Source organism: Nomascus leucogenys, chromosome X (genome assembly GCF_006542625.1).
Source record: "Nomascus leucogenys isolate Asia chromosome X, Asia_NLE_v1, whole genome shotgun sequence".
Lineage (NCBI taxonomy): Eukaryota > Metazoa > Chordata > Mammalia > Primates > Hylobatidae > Nomascus > Nomascus leucogenys.
In genome coordinates, this window is record NC_044406.1 from 110677778 (window position 1) to 110696414 (window position 18637).

Genomic DNA, 18637 nt, shown 5'->3' on the forward strand with positions numbered 1-18637 from the left:
TTAGTCCAATTTATTTGTCCCAAATAAGTGTCCATTTCTCCTCCATCCTCATTATTCTTATTATACAATGCTCATACTTGTGTTATTGCACTTATCATAACCGGTCTTGGATGACAGTTTTAGATCTGTCTGTCTTTTTATTAGATAGCCAGGGCAAAAACTGTGATTCTCTTCTCTGTGTCCTTCTCAGAGCCTGATGTACACAGCACATGCTCAAGACAGGTTCATAGAATTTCAACTCAAATATTTAAAAACATAGTTGTAAGATCCTTGCAACCTATGCTCATGGCACTGCTTCAAGCAAGGGCTTCAGTGACTACGTCGAGATTCCTATGTAACAGATGCCTTACACTTTATTTATTAGAAGCCAACACTCTGGATTGAGCATTATGACAGTCTCATCAGGAGTGTTTTGTTTGATACTTGACTATTTTAGGGAATTAAACAGTACCTATTGTGATCGGGAAGATGAAATGAATAGTCTTCAAATGCTTAATTTATGCACACTAGCCCCATTCCTCCTTTATATATTATTATATAATTACTATTTGTTATTTTATAATTTAAATGCATTTGGGACTTCTAATATCCAGATATTTTGGAGGTTTCCTTACAACACATGCTACTTTTGATATATGTTATTTAACCTGGTACAGCACTACGAAAACACTTAATGTTATAGCATAAACCTATTTCCATGTTCTGAAAATTCAAATGCAGTGAATGTTCATATGCAAACCCAATACAATCTCCTCATTAGTTTTTATTTTAATATGGTGGGTTGATTTAATCCTACTCAGTTGGTCATTGCCCCAAATAAACAATGCCTACCAAGTGGGTAGCATTAAAAGCAGCTGGGAGCAGCATTAGCCATCAACATTCTAGGACTCTGGGAAAGGTGGTGCTATTGAAAATGCAGATAGATTTTTAAGCAGAATTATTTTCCTCATGGCTAGCGATGTTTCAAGTAAAACAAAATGGGGGCACTCACCCTGAGGTAGGGTGGCTATTTTCCCATCTGCCTTGGTAATTGCTTGTCAAAAGTAGGCTTGCTTTGGAGGCCTGAGATCCCCAAAGTAATGGGAAAAAGATCAAGTGTTTTGAAGCAATAAGAAAACTGACGACACAGTCACATTTTCAGGACTGCGTAAGTGCCAGTTTGCTTCATTTAGACACATGATTATTTTCGTCCAGAATTTGAATCCTGAAATATTTGTCCTGTAAGCCCTTGCAACTCTTAAATAGTCTGAAGTTAGTTTTTCCTTTAAAAGTTTTGGTTTGTTTTTTTGCTTGTTCTACACATGACTCAAATGTTTTATCTTTGCAATCAGCCTTATAGGGTTTTGTTAACCTCATTAACCTCTCTCCTCACTTCTCTGAATCTGCTTTTCGACTAATGGATAGTCATTAAATATAGGACAGATCCTTCTTGTTGGCCATCTCCTGGGCATATATTACTCTTCCCTCCACAGAGGAAAAAGTGCGTCCTTGCTCTAGCCACAGCTGTGTTCTAGCTCTGGCTTGCTAGTAACCACCATTGTGACTTTTCCTAAGAAACAGAATTAACTCTTAGCTCTGTTTGCCCTTTATGTAGGGTGGGAATGATCTTCCTTCCCTTGACCTCTCCCCGGTTACCTCACAAAGATGTCATCATAGTAAAATTACCCAGTAAAATGATCACTTTTGAACTAGGCCTTTCAAATTCTATTGTTATGTACCCTGATAATTATTAGATATATATGTTGTATAAATAAAATATTTATTATACTATGAATCAGGTACTATGCCAGATACTTTCCTTACCTTATTTCATTTAATGTCCACATAACCCTGAGTAGGTAAAGCTATTAGGCCCATTTAAAAAATGAAGAAACAGACTCAGAGAAGTTAAAAGTTTTGCGCTTAACACAGCTCATAAGTGGTGGAGGGGTGGAGATCTCTTGACCTGGCCTCCAAAGAGCCTGAGCTGTATTGCAGATCTTTCTGAGTCAAGATATAAACAATATGGCTACAAATGAAAAGAAAGTGATCACCTACAAAGATGGTGCCATCTACAGAATTATCGCGACCTGGAGAAATTTACCAACTGCTGAGCACTTCCTATGTGGAGTGTGTGTAGTGGAGATGAGCTACAGCATGTCATTTGTTCTTTCTACCCAAACTTGCGTTCACTTTGTCCTCTCCAGGGACAAAATGAGATGACAGAACCAGCTAGAGAGTCATTACAAGCAAATAGTATGACTGAGTAGTAGGTAATAAGGATTTGAGCCTTTTAACTTTAGATCCTAATGGAGCAGCAAGTAGGATAGATAAAATATTAGAAAATACCTATTCATGCTGAGATAAGTTGTAGGTAGCTACTGGTATCATTAATTATAATTATGAAGCATCTCAGAACAACTGAGTTTCAAAGTATCATAAATAATCAGTTGGAACAGCCTTTGAAGATTTGTGTTCTGATTTTTCATTCTTCTTTGCCCAAGAGCATTTGCAAAGAGGTGAAAGTCTCACATTGTTTCTTTTTGGTACCTTTAGGTGTTGACTGCTGATTTCAGGAGACAGTCAGCACTATAAATCTGGGAACCTTCTGCACTTTGTAATTTTTTAAATATGTCTTGAACATGTGTTTTCTGAATTTTAGCATTAGACAGTATAGTCTGAAAATCAAGAGATCCCATCTTCAGTAACACCTTTCACATGAAGATCAAAGTGCTTTATTAGCAAGTAGCAACAACCTTACTTCCCAATTAGCACAACAACTTCAGAGGTGATAAGCAAAGGAGATTGCTCAGGAAAAGCAACAGGGACAGACAAACAGAATAACAGGTAACCACGGCCAATCCAAAACACACTGGAATTCTTTTTCCAAATGTGAGCAGGTCATCTGCAGTGCCTTCCTTCAGAAAGGAAGGTGAACAGAAGGTAGATTTGAGGATGTCGATGCTCTATAAAGAGCTTATCCGATTCTTAGTCTATTCAATTTATTCAGCAATTGTCACACTGTATATTTATCAACCCCTAGTTGTGTACTTGGTATAACGTTTTTCATGTTCCTAGATTAAAAATACACAAAAATCTGCCATTAGCAAGTAGACTTAGAGGTCTTTAACAAATAGATTCATGAAAAAGCTAAACACAAGGCATATGGATTCAAATTTGTACCTCAGTGAAATTACAAATGTTTATGTTGTGGACCTTCTGGGGTTACTCGTAGATAGACAAAACTGCACATGTTAATTCTGTGAATGCTTGAATACTGTAATAGCACTATATTTCCTTTTAAATATTTTAAAATATAGGCTTGGCTTATCTTTTTAAAAATAATTCCAAATCAGTAAGTGGTTTCTCAATATTGATTTATTCTAGGATTAACACTAATTGACGAAGATCTGCTATTTTTTTCTGTCATGCATGAGTAAGTGGTCTAAGGCTGTTACTGATCTCTCTTTCCAGCTCCTATTCAGTTTGTCTGAGGTATTCAAATTTTCTCAGTGTACTCCTGGAGGGCAGGCAGGCACCTCATCCATTTATCAGTAAAACCTAGTAACCAATATGCAGTAATTCCTTGACAAAGGTTCGCTTTACTTTTCCATTGCACATTATGTCACAGAATTTTGATTCAACAGGCCCCTAAAAGTCAACAGCAGGCTCTAGTTTGTGTTAAAATCTACTGCACAGGGGTCCAGGTGGCAAGAAACATTTATACCAAGATCATCTAATATACAGATGAATGCGATTCAGGGTTCTGCTCTAGTGTCACCTCCTCAGAGAGGTGTCCCTGGGCCACTCTCTGTAAAATGGTCCTTCTCTGTCCCTAACCTTTATCTCACTTTACAGTATTTATACCTTCCTGACATTTACTTTTTTCATTGTTTGCCTCCCTCACTAGACTGTATGGGGAAGAGATTTTGTCCACTATAACCCAGAGCCTGGAACAGTACCTATTACTAAATGAAGAAATGAACCAAGTAAACATTATAACGTTCATACATTTAAAGAGTGAAATGATTAATCTTCCCCCAATAGGGATTATCTTGAAAGGAACTGTAGGATCTATTGTTTTAAATGACTCCAAAGTGTGGTTAATGGGGATTTTTTATTTCATTGTGCTAAATGGGATTTCTCTTGGATGACTGTTTTTTTTTTCCTGGAATTTATGTTTGGTACACACATTTTAAATTGTAGAGAAAATTATTTATAGCCCCAAATGTCAAAGGATGAAACTATTTGCATACACTTAAGCTGTTCACTGTCCAAATAAGCTTTGTATTTTTCTTGCAAGTCATCGATAGTCTCCAGTGTGTGTCAATTTTAGCAGCTCTTCATGCTCACCTGAGCCAATTAGTCGCATCTCTGGATTATTGCTGAAAACTTCCAGGTCAGTTTCACTTCTATAATTGTTTAATGACTTTGTCTAATTTGCCAGAATACTTCTTGTCTTACAGGGCTACCTGTCTTCCCCATCGAAACAGTTGAATTTGGACTCCTGAGTTGATGAACTCCAAGCTCCCTTAGAAATCTGATGTTCCATGATCCATAGACTTACTGCAATTCATAATTATTTTAATTATTTATGTATTTACTTGATGTTTTGACTGCTTCTGCCACTACAATGTAAACTCTGTGAATAAGGGGACTGTGTTTCGTTTGTGTATCTCCAGCTGCACAGTTCCTGGCATAGAGTGAGTACTCAATAAATATTGTTGTATGAGTGAGTGAATGCATATCCTTCATCACTCTTGAAAAATGAATTGATATTAGGGTATTATATTACATTAAGAATGGCAGAAGAATCTGGTATCTCTTCTATCTTTTTCTGAGGCTGTAAAGTCCTCAGTTTCTCTGGAAATACTAATATTGTAATAAAATATATACTTAAAACAGTAATTAGTATCTGTCAATTATGGTTATTCTTAAGTCTCAGTCTTTATTCAAGATCAGCAGCTTCTGCAGCAACGACCATCTTCCTGCAACCTTCCCTCGATCTCAGTCTTGGGTCAATAATTTGTTTTGCCATTCACAGAATCTCAAATGGTATAAATTCCCAGCTCAACTAAGGGCAGAAAGCATGTTATATTAAACAAGTTATGATGAGTAATTATGGGTATCAACAGGTATCATGACTAATCGGGAACAAGAATCAAGAATGTATTATTGAGTAGGGTATAGTAAAGGAGGATGAAGGCTTAGGTAAATAAAGAGTTTGCCAAAATTCCATGTTCGAGGCATTTGAAGTACTTCAGTTTGTTTTACGGTACTTCTCTTTGGTTTTCTTGTGAGACAGAATAATGATGCATACCAAAGTGAGCCAGTTAGCAGCAGTCTTCCTGCTGACTTCCTGATATTGCTCCTTATATTCCACTTTTTTCTTAGCACTAAATTTTGATTATCTAACCCATTGAAAACAGAATTATTGATGCATACACAAAATCATAAATGATGTCGATTACTGGCAGGTTGTGACAGTGATGGACTATACCACAAGTTTTAAAAAAGAATAATTATTTTGCTATTGTTATTTTATCACTATATCTTTTATGAATTTTGTTTCTTTGCTATTTGGAGAACCATAGTCTTACCTTTAGGCTGGTTCTACATTTGAGAATTGGATCATTTAAGGTCCTAATATCATTTGTGTGTTCTAGGCAACCAAAATGAGTTTTTCATTAGCAAATATGAGAAGAGCACAATATAGTTTGTATGTTTGTCCCTGTCCAAATTTCATGTTGAATTATAATCCCCAGTATTGGAGATGGGGCCTGATTAGAGGTGATTGGATCATGGGGATGGATTTCTCGTGAATGGTTTAGCACCACCTCTTGGTGCTGTCATCACAAGAGTGAGTGAGTTCTCATGAGGTCTGGCTGTTTAAAAGTGTTTGTCACCTCCTTCTCTCTTTCTTGCTCTTGCTTTCACCATGTGACATGCCTATTGCCCTATCACCTTCAACCATGATTGAAAGCTTCCCGAGGCATCGCCAGAAGCTGAGCAGATGCCAGCATCATGCTTCCTGTAAAGCGTGCAGGACTGTGAGCCAATTAAACCTCTTTTTTTAAATAAATTACCCAGTCTCCAGTATTTCTTTATAGCAATGCAAGAATGACCTAATACAGAGCACTCACACTTCAAAATCATAACTAAGCTACTCACTCACTTGTTTTTCACCTACTTCATGCCAGATACTGTGTTAGGATCTGGGGATACAGTGGTATCATAGATTAAAGGTGGCCAAAAATTATTTGATACTGCTCTCATCAAGAGGTGGGATCTATGTCCTTCCCCTTGAATCTAGGCAAGCTCTGTGACTGCTTTGACCAACTGTGTATGACACAAGTGACACTGTGACAATTTCTGGACCCAGGTCTTAAGAGACTGGCATTTTCCATTTCCTGTCTCTTGGAACACTCACTCTTGGAGCCCTAGGCTACCATATAAGAGCTCTGACAAACCTAAGGCTAGCTGCCATGCCAGTAGGAGGCCCAAGTAGTCAAATAGAGAGGCTGCCTGTAGAGAGAAGGATTTCCATCTACTGTCCAGCTGTTCCAGCCCCCAGTTATTTGAGTCATCCCAGCTGAGGCTTCCAACATCATGGAGCAGAGATAAGCCATGCTAGCCATGCCTTATCTGAATGTCTGACCCATGGACACATGAAATAGGATGATACTAAATTGTTTTAATCCATTACTTGGAATAATTTGCTGCATAGCAGTAGATATTCAAAACAAGAAGAGAACAAATCAGACTGGGTCTTTGTCCTTACAGAACTTAAGATTTAGAAATGATGACAATTCAGAGCTAACATTGTACATCCTAGGGTGAACCAAGAAACTGAAATGCAGCAATTCCAAAGAAAGCTAGAAGAAACCCATCATCTTGTTTCATTTTTTTTTTTTTTTGCTTGTTAATATTGCTATTATGTGCTTAGTGCTATACTAAATTCGGTCCTAATTCTAGAAATTTTCAATTAAGGGTAGGCATTCCACCAGAGTGGGCAGAAGAGGTCACCACAATTGATTCGGCAGGACTGTTGCAAGATTTTAGATCTTTAAGCTGTTCTTAAAATTTACTCTAAGTTATAGACATAATAATCAAATTCCTGCAAACACACACATTCTTCTCATAAAATGTGGACTTTTTTCCTACTTTGGTGGGACCTGGATTATCTGATATAATGGGTGGGATGTAAGACATCATAGGTTAAGATCTACTGGCCCAGAGGAGTTTATTAGCCTAAGGTGTGAGGCAGAGTGTATACCAACTTATTCATGAGATATGCAAAGGTACTCCAGTGAACTAAGGGGAGAAATATTGTTCCATTAATGTGATTTCTAGATCATGTTCAGTCATCTTTTTCCTCTTTTTAAATCACTATAATAAAAGTTCAAAAATTAAGTGAAATTATAATGTTGGGTATTTAAAGGCTCTCAGGGAAAAAGATCAGAAAGAAAAACAAACACTTAAGATCTTTCCTTGGAAAGCTACAGAAACTGTATAGACCAGAAATCACAAACTCAAATGCCAGCAAGGCCAGGCATGACACTGAAAGTGAAGGATGTGAGTCAAGTGAGTGGTGAGCTAGAAAGCATGCCATGTCCCATCCAGAGGGGCAGCTGGCCCTTAGCGTCAGACCACCTATGCCATGCCCATGCATCCTAGGTTGCCCATGCATCCCAAGCTGTGTAAATTTTCTAGAGAAGGAAGATATTCTGATTTTTATGTTGGATCTCCTAATTTCTAAATGTCAGGACAAACAAAATACATCTGTGGGCTGATTTTAAGCAACCTCTGATATGGACATCTGACACGGATTGATGTGAGGTTCAGCCTCTCATGGTTACAAAACAGACAAATGAGTTTGGCTAGACCTTGCTGTCAGCCGCTGCACTAACCCTGGTAGGATTTTGTTTTTTAAAATGCACTTCTCCATTAGTGATGGCGAGTGAAAAGTCTGGCTTTGCAAATTACTGCTGTCATTTAGTTTAATGTACTCCTGTTTTTACATATTTATAAAAACCTTTTACATTATTAATAGTGATTAAATGCCTAGACACTGAAGATCAATAATACTTCTGTTCATCTATTTACATTATTAAAAAGTAATAAGTCATACAGGGCTCGTAGAATATGTGGTTTACTTTGTAGTCATGTTTGGAGTAGATTGAAGAAAACAAAGAAACTCGAGCTACAGGATATAAATTGCATTTAGGAAAAAAAATGGCAACTCAGTTGAGTTTGCCCAAGATCTTCACCACGGGCAGGTTGCATGTTCACGTTGTTGTTAGTTACACCATCACAGGGCACAGAACATACATATTCCATGGGCTTTCACATGTGGGTGCAGCTAACTCAAAACAAGAAGGTCTGGTCTCCCTTGGATGCACAAAGATAAACAAATTTTTAGCTTTTGTGTGTCCTTGCAACACTTAGTCACCTGTGTGCCACATCTTTAGCTCCAAAGGTTTCTGATGGTGGCAACACTCAGCAGCAAATCAGCTGTGTGGGTCGCAATTTGCCGGTAGGCAAACGAGCCCCTTCAAAACGCTTTCTTCTCCCGCCTACCCAGGTATCTCCCAATTATGCAGCAAAAACTAAAAAGCAAAGTGGTTTGTTCACCTGATTATGGCACATAAGTGTCCTAGATCTGTCTGAGGGGAGCAATCCTACAGTCCGAGATGTATAAGAGCCATAAGTATTTCAGAGTCAGCTAGCCCAGCTTTCTAAGTGGCCAAAATGGCCCAGCATAGTGGTTTAGAGACTAGGCTGTCAGCACCAGTTCAAATTCTGGGTTCCAAATCTGACTGACACTCATTAATTATGACCCTGAACAAGTCATTTACTTGACATCTCTGTTCTTATTTCCTCACCTGACGAATGGAGATAGTAATAGTACCTACCATATAGAGTTTTTGTGAGGATTAAATAACACATGTAAAAGTTTAGCATGAGATCTTTGACATAACAAATGCGCAAGGACAATTTACATGTATCAAAAGGTCCATTTCATGAGTCATTCAATTGTGATCTACCAAGAAAAAGTTCATTAGCACTGACTTGAAGTTTGTAAATGATGTCACCGAAATGTATTAAATTGAACTGGATTTTTAAAATGTCATTTGGTTTCTAAGTTTCTTGTGCTGACCCAAATACAATTTACCTAGTATAAATTTGGTTCACGTCACCAGGCTTATTTAAGGACACATTGAAATGGGGCAGCTGTGGCGTAATGGAAAGGTTACAAGAGTTGCTGCAATGCAAGCTTTCTGCATGTGTGATTTCGGGCAAATTATTTAATCTCTCTGAACCTCAGTTTCCTTATATATAAAATGCACCTAATACAAGTATCTACTTTATAGGGATAATGTGAGGATAAAAGGACATAATGTATGTTTGTTTGCTTTGTAAACTAAAAAGTACTATACAGATGTAAGAGACTGTAGCTATTAGGATTTATATATATGATCAGAGTTGGACTTATTTTGTCCAAAGATATCCCAAATAAAAATGCATGTGTTGATTTTTTAGAGGAAATAGAATTAGATTGTTTGTCCTCAGCTACTTTCCTCACGAAAAGCCTTTGCCTTTTCTGATAGAATGGATATATCTGTAAGAGCTGAGACCCCTGGATGAAGGAGACCCATCGTTCTGAATTTAAATGTGACTTGCAGAGCCAAATGATAACTTGGAGCATTTTACAAAAGAATGAGGGAAACTCAATCAAACCAGGAGGACGAGAAGGGCATTAACCATCACAAGAAATAGGTTTGTTCACTCTGAGCGGCTGGCAAGTGCTGCTGATGCATGAAGCTAAACCGCAGGGATTTAAGTTTGTCCTCACTTTTCTAAGTTTATTGCTCACATGCTCTGCTCTGGGTCACAATGACTTGTCTCTTGTCTCTCTCAGGTCCTGATTTTCTCCCCTTACTTGAGTTTAGTGAGTCATTTAACACATCTCCATGTCATGGAGGTTGTTATTTCTTTCACTTCATTTCTTTTCTTTGATCAACTTTTCTCTACGAGTGAAGACAGCTACAGAGTTGATGTCTTACCTCTACCTTAAATAGGAAAATAGGGATAGTGGCTGCTTTTTGTTCTTTTTGTTCCTCTGGTGTATAATAAATAAGTCTCGACTATCTAAATAATCACTTTGACTATACCACATCTGAAAGTCACTGCAGAGTTGTTATTGAAGCTGGAAGAAATACTTCAAAATGGAGATGACCGAATCTCTTGGAAGAAGTAAAACTTTGACTAGATCCCCTGGCAGAAAAGCCCTTTCTTGTGATTCTCTGGCAGTTGGATTTTGGGTTCTGCCAGAGACCTAGAAAGTCAGAACTACACAATAAAAAAAAAAAATTTAAAACTTTTAAGTTTCAATAACAGTTCTAGTATACAACTGAAGGGAAGGGAGTTGAGAGTTTGAAATTTCCATGCACATCTTATTTTTCCCCTTTTCTACTGTGTATAAGTCAAGATGGAGTTGTAATTTTCTTAGATTGTCACTGATATCAATATAAACTCTTGACCAAGTTATTCTTGGGGAATGATAACTCCCACCAGGCTGCAACTGAGGGAGTGGGATGTAGACAGGAGTTCCTGGACAAATACTTTCCATGTTTCTTAAAAATTCCTATTTGCAATAGTCTACAAAGCCAGTGAAATATCGACTTGTGGAATGAATACAGGAGAACATTTTTGTGCCTGGAAATGTTGACTTTAGTGACTTACCTCTAATGCTAATTAGTAAAATATATCATCGCTGAAGATGAATTAAAGAATAACAGTGAGCAAATTCATGTTATTACACTTCATATAAGTAAGTTTATTTTAAAAAAAATTATTTGCCTTATGGGTTGGGCTTTGGTCTGAGGTCTTAAGTGACAATTCATGCATTTGAGCTTTCCTGGAAGACAGATTTTTCACGAGTCTTGCATTTCACACTAGGATGTCAAACTTATTCAACCCTTTCCTATGGAAACATTTTTCATCATGAAATAAAACTTAAAATTTAGTTTTTGAAATCCAAGATTTTTTCAAGGAATCAATCCAGAAGCTAAACAATAAATTTGCAAGTTATACTTCCCTCCTGTTTTTGTTATTAAAAGCCATATTATATGTATACATACACAAACATACACACATAATTTTATGATACAGAATCTCTAGAAATGAGTTTTTTCCTTAATCAGCAAGGGTTTTGGCTTTCCAGAGAAGTCCTAAAAAAGAAATTAATGTGGATTATGTGGAATGGGAAGTAACCTGATCCTTAGAAGATATTTCCTTTCATAGTTAAGGAAAAACATGACCATTGTTCATTAAGGAATAAAATAAATACATATGTACCTGCTGTCAAATGACACCTCAGGAGGAATGACATGAGTACTGTCCTTGCCAATGAGGAATTTGATTCGATCATAGAAAAGTCTTGAAGTGTGCTGAGAGAAGAGAGTTTGGCTTTGCTGAATGAGGTCAAGAGGATCTGGTGAGCCCTGACAGAGAGGACTTATATAACAGTTGCTTTGTTGACAACAATCAGGATCCACACAGTCGGTTAAACCATCTGGAAATAAAACCCAAAACCAATATTGATTATTTAGCTTCAAGAGAAACAATATAGTTTAAAATATACATAAATGGAGAAAATTCTAAAATATAGCCAAAGATAATCAACCTTGTTTTGAGTTCAGAATTTGTTAAATTCACATTTTTCATGAATTATCACTCACTCTGAGTTCACATGGCACCTCAGAGAAATTCAAAGTATTTTGTTCATAAATCTTTCTTTCCTGAATTATCCAGCATTTATCAGCTGGAGAATACAGTTTATATAGTTATTGTTTAGAGTTTGGGTAAACAATTCTATTACATATCACTGTTTAGAAATTTCTTCTTCCTCAGTGAGACCATTCTTTCAGAATGCAATGATTTCTTGTAAGTACACCTAGTACATCTATGAGCACACAATTAACAAGTACTTGCTACCTGAATTTGTATTTTTTTAAAAAAATCCTCCCAATATTGTTGTCTACTGGTAATGCTCAAAATAGAGGTTGAAATTCTCATGATGAAAAAAGATATTTAGAGTAATGATTTTCAAATATGTTGTCAATTACCTAGGGAGCTTATAAAATATGCATATTCTTGAGCTTCACCTACTGACTCAGAATTTTTACAGAGCCCAGGATTATGCATACTTAATCTGGGTGATTCTGAAGCATACTAAAGTTGCAGAACCAGTTTTTTAAGGAATTTATAGAAGGAACTAGAGTTAACATGCCTAACAGCAGTTTTTTGATGCAATTACTATTCTATTTATTTTTTGAGATGGAGTCTTGCTCTGTTGCCCAGGCTGGAGTGCAGTGGCACAATCTCGGCTCACTGCAAGCTCTGCCTCCCGGGTTCACGCCATTCTCCTGCCTCAGCCTCCCGAGTAGCTGGGACTACAGGCGCCTGCCAACACACCCAGCTAATTTTTTGAATTTTTAGTAGAGACGGGGTTTCACCGTGTTAGCCAGGATGGTCTGGATCTCCTGACCTCTTGATCCGCCCACCTCGGCCTCCCAAAGTGCTGGGAATACAGGCGTGAGCCACCGCACCCAGCCGATGCAATTACTATTAAATCTGACATATATGAATGCGACGACTTTCTCTGTTTCATTTTCTAGCCCTTCACCATTTGCTGTAGACTGCTGAATCCACTGTTGTACCACAAATAAACTTCATACAAAGGCTTTGCTCTTTGGTAGAGAACTGATGTAGGGAACAGGGATTGTGAGGCAGGGAGACCGCTGAGAATCTAACAGGTGCAAAATACTGTTAGGTGCTTGGAGAGGTGAAGAGATAAAAATACCCTTTTCCTGTTTTCAAGAGCTCTGGGCTTAGTAGGAGAAACAGATATGTAAACAGCTAACTCTTATACTAGCAAAAATGTAAGAAGTGCTTTAAGAGAGTTACACACAAAGAGAAGGGGTTGAAGTGATTAACTGAGCATATGGACACTTCATTCCATGCCCCATAAGCAAAAAAATTAAAGTTCTTCCCAGGTCCTTAAAGAAGGCAAGTGGCTCTAATTCAGTTGTTTAACAAGGGTAAATATAAAGATACTGATCTTCTTGGCTTGCCTTGGAATAGGAAGGTTCGGATGGATCACCGTCTCCTTAAGGCTGCTGCTGCAGCAAGTTACTAGCACTGGTTTCCTGCAGCTCTTTTGCTTGCTCTCTCTCCCCCACTTGTCTGCTCCCGTGGAGTTAGAGGCGGGTGTACCACAGCTGGGGGCAATGAAAGCGAGGAACACCAAGAGAGTAGACGTTTGGAACAGCAGCCCTAGGGCACCCGGGAAATATTTTTCCCCACATGTGGTCCTTTCAAATTCCCTGTACTATAGACACTACTTTGATTTAAAATGCAGTTTGCTTTTTTCTTGCCTTCCCTGTTTGTTCAAAGTATTTTTGCCCCTGATTTCTATTTCTCTGTATACATATTTTTTCATTGATGACTTTTTAGTGTGAATTTGTTTCAACAAGAAGTTTCTTTCTGCTTCCCCTTTTCCCATCATTCAGCAAATTATATTAACAAATTTTTTACGGATTTTAGATACCACTACTGCCTCTCCCTCCAATATGCTGTTCTCAGCCTCTTATTAGCACATTATCTCTTTACTCTGCTAATTAAACATCTGGATGCGCTGAAAAGCTGGCAAAAATATCAGGCTGATTAAGAGAGTTCTCTGATGTCTGGAATTGGTGCATAATGCACTAAACAATGAAAAACTGCTTTTCAAATGGGCAGTCACTTTTACATTTTTATTGAATAGTGAATTTGTTATTATTGAGCTAATATATGTGGAAGTATGTAGTGTCATGCCTGGCAAATATTAACGAATACACTAGTAATAATCACACTGGGCAATCACAGGTTTCAACCTGTCAACCACAAAATTCCGACTTATTTTTGAAAATAAATTGATTTTAAATAAATATTAATTCCAAAAAGATCTTAAAAAAAACTAAAAAAATCTAAACATAGAACCAATTCATAATTGGGACTCACATTCTCATCTAGTAATGTTCTATACATTCCAAGCTAAGGTTTCATATTTAATAATTGCCTATTATGTAGGGCTGAGTCTAGAAAGACCTCAGGCAAGCCGACCAATAATGGCATGCAAACCCCGTATTATAATTTGTAGGTAAGTCCAGTACATGGGCAAAGATGAACTTACCAGTTATCACATTGACTAACACCCCATATAGTACGTCTAGACTGTTGCAAAGAAGTGCAAATGACAATCACACTGAATGTATGCCTTGTTTTTTGGATATTAACAGTTTTTTTTTTCCTAATTGTTCAGAATTGGAAGCTGTGGCACCCTACTGACAGCCAAGCTCAGCGTTGTCACATAGCGGCATATCAAATATTAACCGATTTTTACTTTTAGGGCCTGTTCTCTTCAAAGGAATAAAAATACTAGGTAGCTAAAAAAGAGGGAGGTTACACTGACTTGAAGGACTATCTATGACATTCATTGATCCTAGCTTTGCCAACCAGTTTGGGACTTTGCCAGTTGGCTCAATTGGTGATGATGAAGCACTGGTTTCTTTGCTACGTGATCAAGTCATCACTAGTAAACTTATGCCTACTAATTGTATGCCCTTGGCTGAAAGGGGAAATGGATGAAGGAATATGAGTTATACAGGGGAAACCCATACTTTCTAATCCTGAAAATGCATTTACAAATATATATCCTTTAGAGACAGCACTTGTATTATCACCTTGACAATAATGGGCAGTTAATTCATGGTAGGTTATACAGAAGAATTTGAAAACACGTATAGATTAGTTAATATTTGCCAGGTACTAGGTACATCCACATATATTATCTCAACAAATCCCTTCAACAAGCCTGTTAGGTTGATATTCTCATCCCTATATTACAAACAAAGAAGGGGAGGCTAAATGTAGTTGCAGTGGGAAGTAACCTGGCAGTCATATTAACACCTAGTGTTACGCATGCAAATCACACATTCAACATCATCATCTAAACAGTGTGTATTACTAGTACCGATCTAGGCTGTAGGACTTCTAAGTGCATGACTATACGTAGGTATTTAGAGCACATGAAGTGGTTAAGGTAAAAAACAAAACAAAAGAAAACAAAACCAGACTACTTTGGCTCTATTTTTTTTTTGAGACGGACTTTTGCTCTGTCGCCCAGGCTGGAGTGCAGTGGCGTGATCTCTGCTCAATGCAACCTCTGCGTCCCTGGGTTCAAGCGATTCTCCTGCCTCGGCCTCCCGAGTACCTGGGATTACAGGTACCTGCCACCATGCCTGGCTAATTTTTTGTATTTTTAGTAGAGACAGGGTTTCACCATGTTGGCCAGGCTGGTCTCGAACTACTGGCCTCAGGTGATCCACCTGCCTCGGCCTCCCGAACTGTTGGGATTACAGGCGTAAGCCACCGGGCCAGCCCTGCTTTGGCTCTAATCTTAATGTTGCCACTTACAATCTGTAGAATCCTGGACAAGTCAGTTCCTCATTTGTAAGATGTAAATAACAATAATACTCACTCTACAGGTTGTTGTCGTAGGTATCACACGCTATAATAAAGATGAGATTGGGTGCATTCAGGGTGGTATAGCCGTAGACTGGAGAACATTAGGTTAAGTGAAATAAGTCAGTCATAGAAGGGAAAACACTCCATGATTGCTCTTATATGAGGCATCTAATACAGTTAAACATACAGAAGTAGACAACAGCATGGTGGTTACTTGGGGATTGGTTATGGGGATATGGGGAGTTGTTTAATGGGTATAAAGTCACAGTTATAAGATGAGCAAGTTCTCGTACAACATAGTACTTATAGTTAATAATGAGGTATTGTGCAGTTAACAATTTTTTAAGAGGGTAGACCTCATGTTACACACACACACACACACACACACACACACACACTCCACCCCAGAACAAAGGGACAAGAAGAAAACCATTGGACGTAATGGATATGTTTATTACCTTGTTTGTGGTGATGGTAACATGAGTTTATACATATGTATAAACTGACCAAATTATTTACATTTATTATGTTCAGGTTTTGTACACCATTTATACCTCAATAAAGCTGGAAAGGTAATCATAATAAGCTTACTATTTAGTCCATAACCAGCACTTGATAAATGTTAGCTGTTGTTATTATACCAAATTCTAAAACACACAGACTGCAAAGAATCTAAGGATAGAGTCTTAGGGGTAGATGTCAATGGTTTGCAATGGCAGCTTAAAGTGTTCAACCCCACTTCTATTGAAGTTGCGTTATTACTGGCCAGAGGGTAATTGATTTCTGTGTAGCATGTTCCAGTTGTTGGAATGTGTTCATTTTACGAACTATGCTTGGTTAGGTTGTCAGGTAGGTAGGATCTTATGTGACTCTGAGTAGACAAACACTAATACTACAGAAACTTTTCATTGCTTGGATTTGATTCAGAATTTGTCACCATTTGGACAGGGGCTGGATTTAAGCTTAAGCTTTTCAGCATCTATGGAACAGTGGGTCTGCTGAGCAAATTAATAGTGAAAATAAAATGGAAGGGCTGATCATTCCAATGACTCAGTAAAGCAAAATCTTCTTAGGCATTTTAGAAAGCCATAAGCAATGAACTAACTATAAACCACTCATAACTCTTTACTAAAGCAGGCCTCCTACTAGGCACTCCTGTTAGCTTAGTTGTTGCCCTTATATGTATTGAAGGTAATAGGACTGTATTTCCTCTGGAAATAGTCTATAATTCATGTTCTTCATTTATTCAGGCTGATTTTTACCCCTGGATTTTACTGTATTAGAAAAAAGAAAGTGAGAGAGACTCAAGTGTACTCAGGATTTGGCCTGCCCAAATCATTATTGTTGCTATAACCACATACCATTAAACTTTTCTGGGCTGGGAAAATACGTTGTTTGTATGCCACTAATGTTCATGTCCTCCTGGTGCCTACCTGCCATTGATGGCTTTTCAGATCACTTAGAATAAAAGCCTAAGTCTCAACAATGACTTATTACCTCACAGTCTGATTCTTTGCCATCTCCCTCTTACCTCTCAGATCTTACCTCTTCTGATCCACCCAATCTCCTTCCCACTCCTCTGGCTGTTCCTTAATTTCCCAGGCAATGTCTTGTTATCAGAACGTTTGCACACACTATTCCTATGCCTGGAATGTTCTTCTCCCTGGTATCAACATGGCTTAACCTTCACCTCCTTTGGGTCTTTATTCAAATGTCATCTTCTTAGTGAGATTTTCTCTGGCTACCTTATTTAAAATTTCCCCCTGTCCTACACTCCCTGTCCTTCCTTTTCCTGCCTTAATTTTAATTTGTTTTAATTTTAAATTTTTGTGGGTACATAGTAGGTGTATATATTTATGGGGTACTTCAGATATTTTGATACAGGCATGCAATGTATAATAATCTCATCATGAAAGATGGGGTATCTATCCCCTCAAACATTTATCCTTTGTGTTACAAACAATCCAATTATACTGTTTTAGTTATTTTAAAATGCACAATTAAATTATTGACTGTAGTCACCCTGTTGTGCTATCAAATAGTATGTCTTGGCCAGGCGTGGTGGCTCACGCCTGTAATCTCAACACTTTGGGAGGCTGAGGGGGATGGATCACCTGAGGTTAGGAGTTCGAGACCAGCCTGGCCTATATGGCGAAACCCTGTCTCTACTAAAAATACAATAATTAGCCGGGCGTGGTGGTGGGCACCTGTAATCCCAGCTACTCGGGAGACTGAGGCAGGAGAATCACTTGAACCCAGGAGGCAGAGGTTGCAGTGAGCTGAGATAGCACCATTGCACTCCAGCCTGGGCAACAAGGGTGAAACTCCCCCTCAAAAAAAAAAAAAAAAAAAAAAAAAAGTAGGTCTCATTCATTCTTTCTAACTATCTTTTTGCACCATTAACCATCCCCAATTCCCCTTTAAATCCCCATTACCCTTGCCAGCCTCTGGTAGCCATCTTGCCTTTAAAAAAAAAAAAAAAAAAAACAAATTTTCTTCATCACATTTACCACCTTCTATCATAATATGTATTTTTAAAATTTGGTTTAATTTCTGCCTCTTTTAACTAGAATATAAGCTTTATGGAAGCATGAATTTTATCTTTTTTATGTATTGCTATTTCCTCAATGACTAGAATGGTACCTGGCTTAAAGTAAGCATTCAAGGCCCAGCACGGTGGCTCACGCCTGTAATCCCAGCACTTTGGGAGGCCGAGGCAGGCAGATCACTTGATGTCAGGAGTTCGAGACCAGCCTGGCCAACATGGTGAAAACTCATTTCTACTAAAAATACGAAAATTAGCTGGGGGGTGGGAGTGGCATGCACCTATAGTTCCAGCTACTTGGGAGGCTCAGGCAGGAGAATAGCTTGAAACCAGGAGGCAGCGGTTGCAGTGAGCCGAGATTGCACCACTGCACTCAAGTCTGGGTGACAGAGCGAGACACTATCCTCCCCCCAAAAAAATGAACATCCATTATATATTTGAATAATGAATAAATGGATGCCATAAAAGTCCTATTTCTATGACATTTGTAAATTTGCCCAGAGATTAATAAATATCCAACTAATATATCAAATTGTTATT

General features: G+C 38.0%; 1 protein-coding gene across 4 annotated transcripts in view; it reads right to left on the bottom strand.

Annotated features, from left to right (window-relative positions):
• Window positions 1–18637, bottom strand: part of TENM1 (teneurin transmembrane protein 1) — an 832777-nt gene that overhangs the window by 157977 nt on the left and 656163 nt on the right. For all 4 annotated transcript variants that reach the window (XM_030807128.1, XM_030807125.1, XM_030807127.1 and 1 more), the window contains one exon: window positions 11341–11557. In XM_030807128.1, the coding sequence (XP_030662988.1) occupies window positions 11341–11557 (217 nt within the window). The remainder of the gene's footprint in view (window positions 1–11340; window positions 11558–18637) is intronic.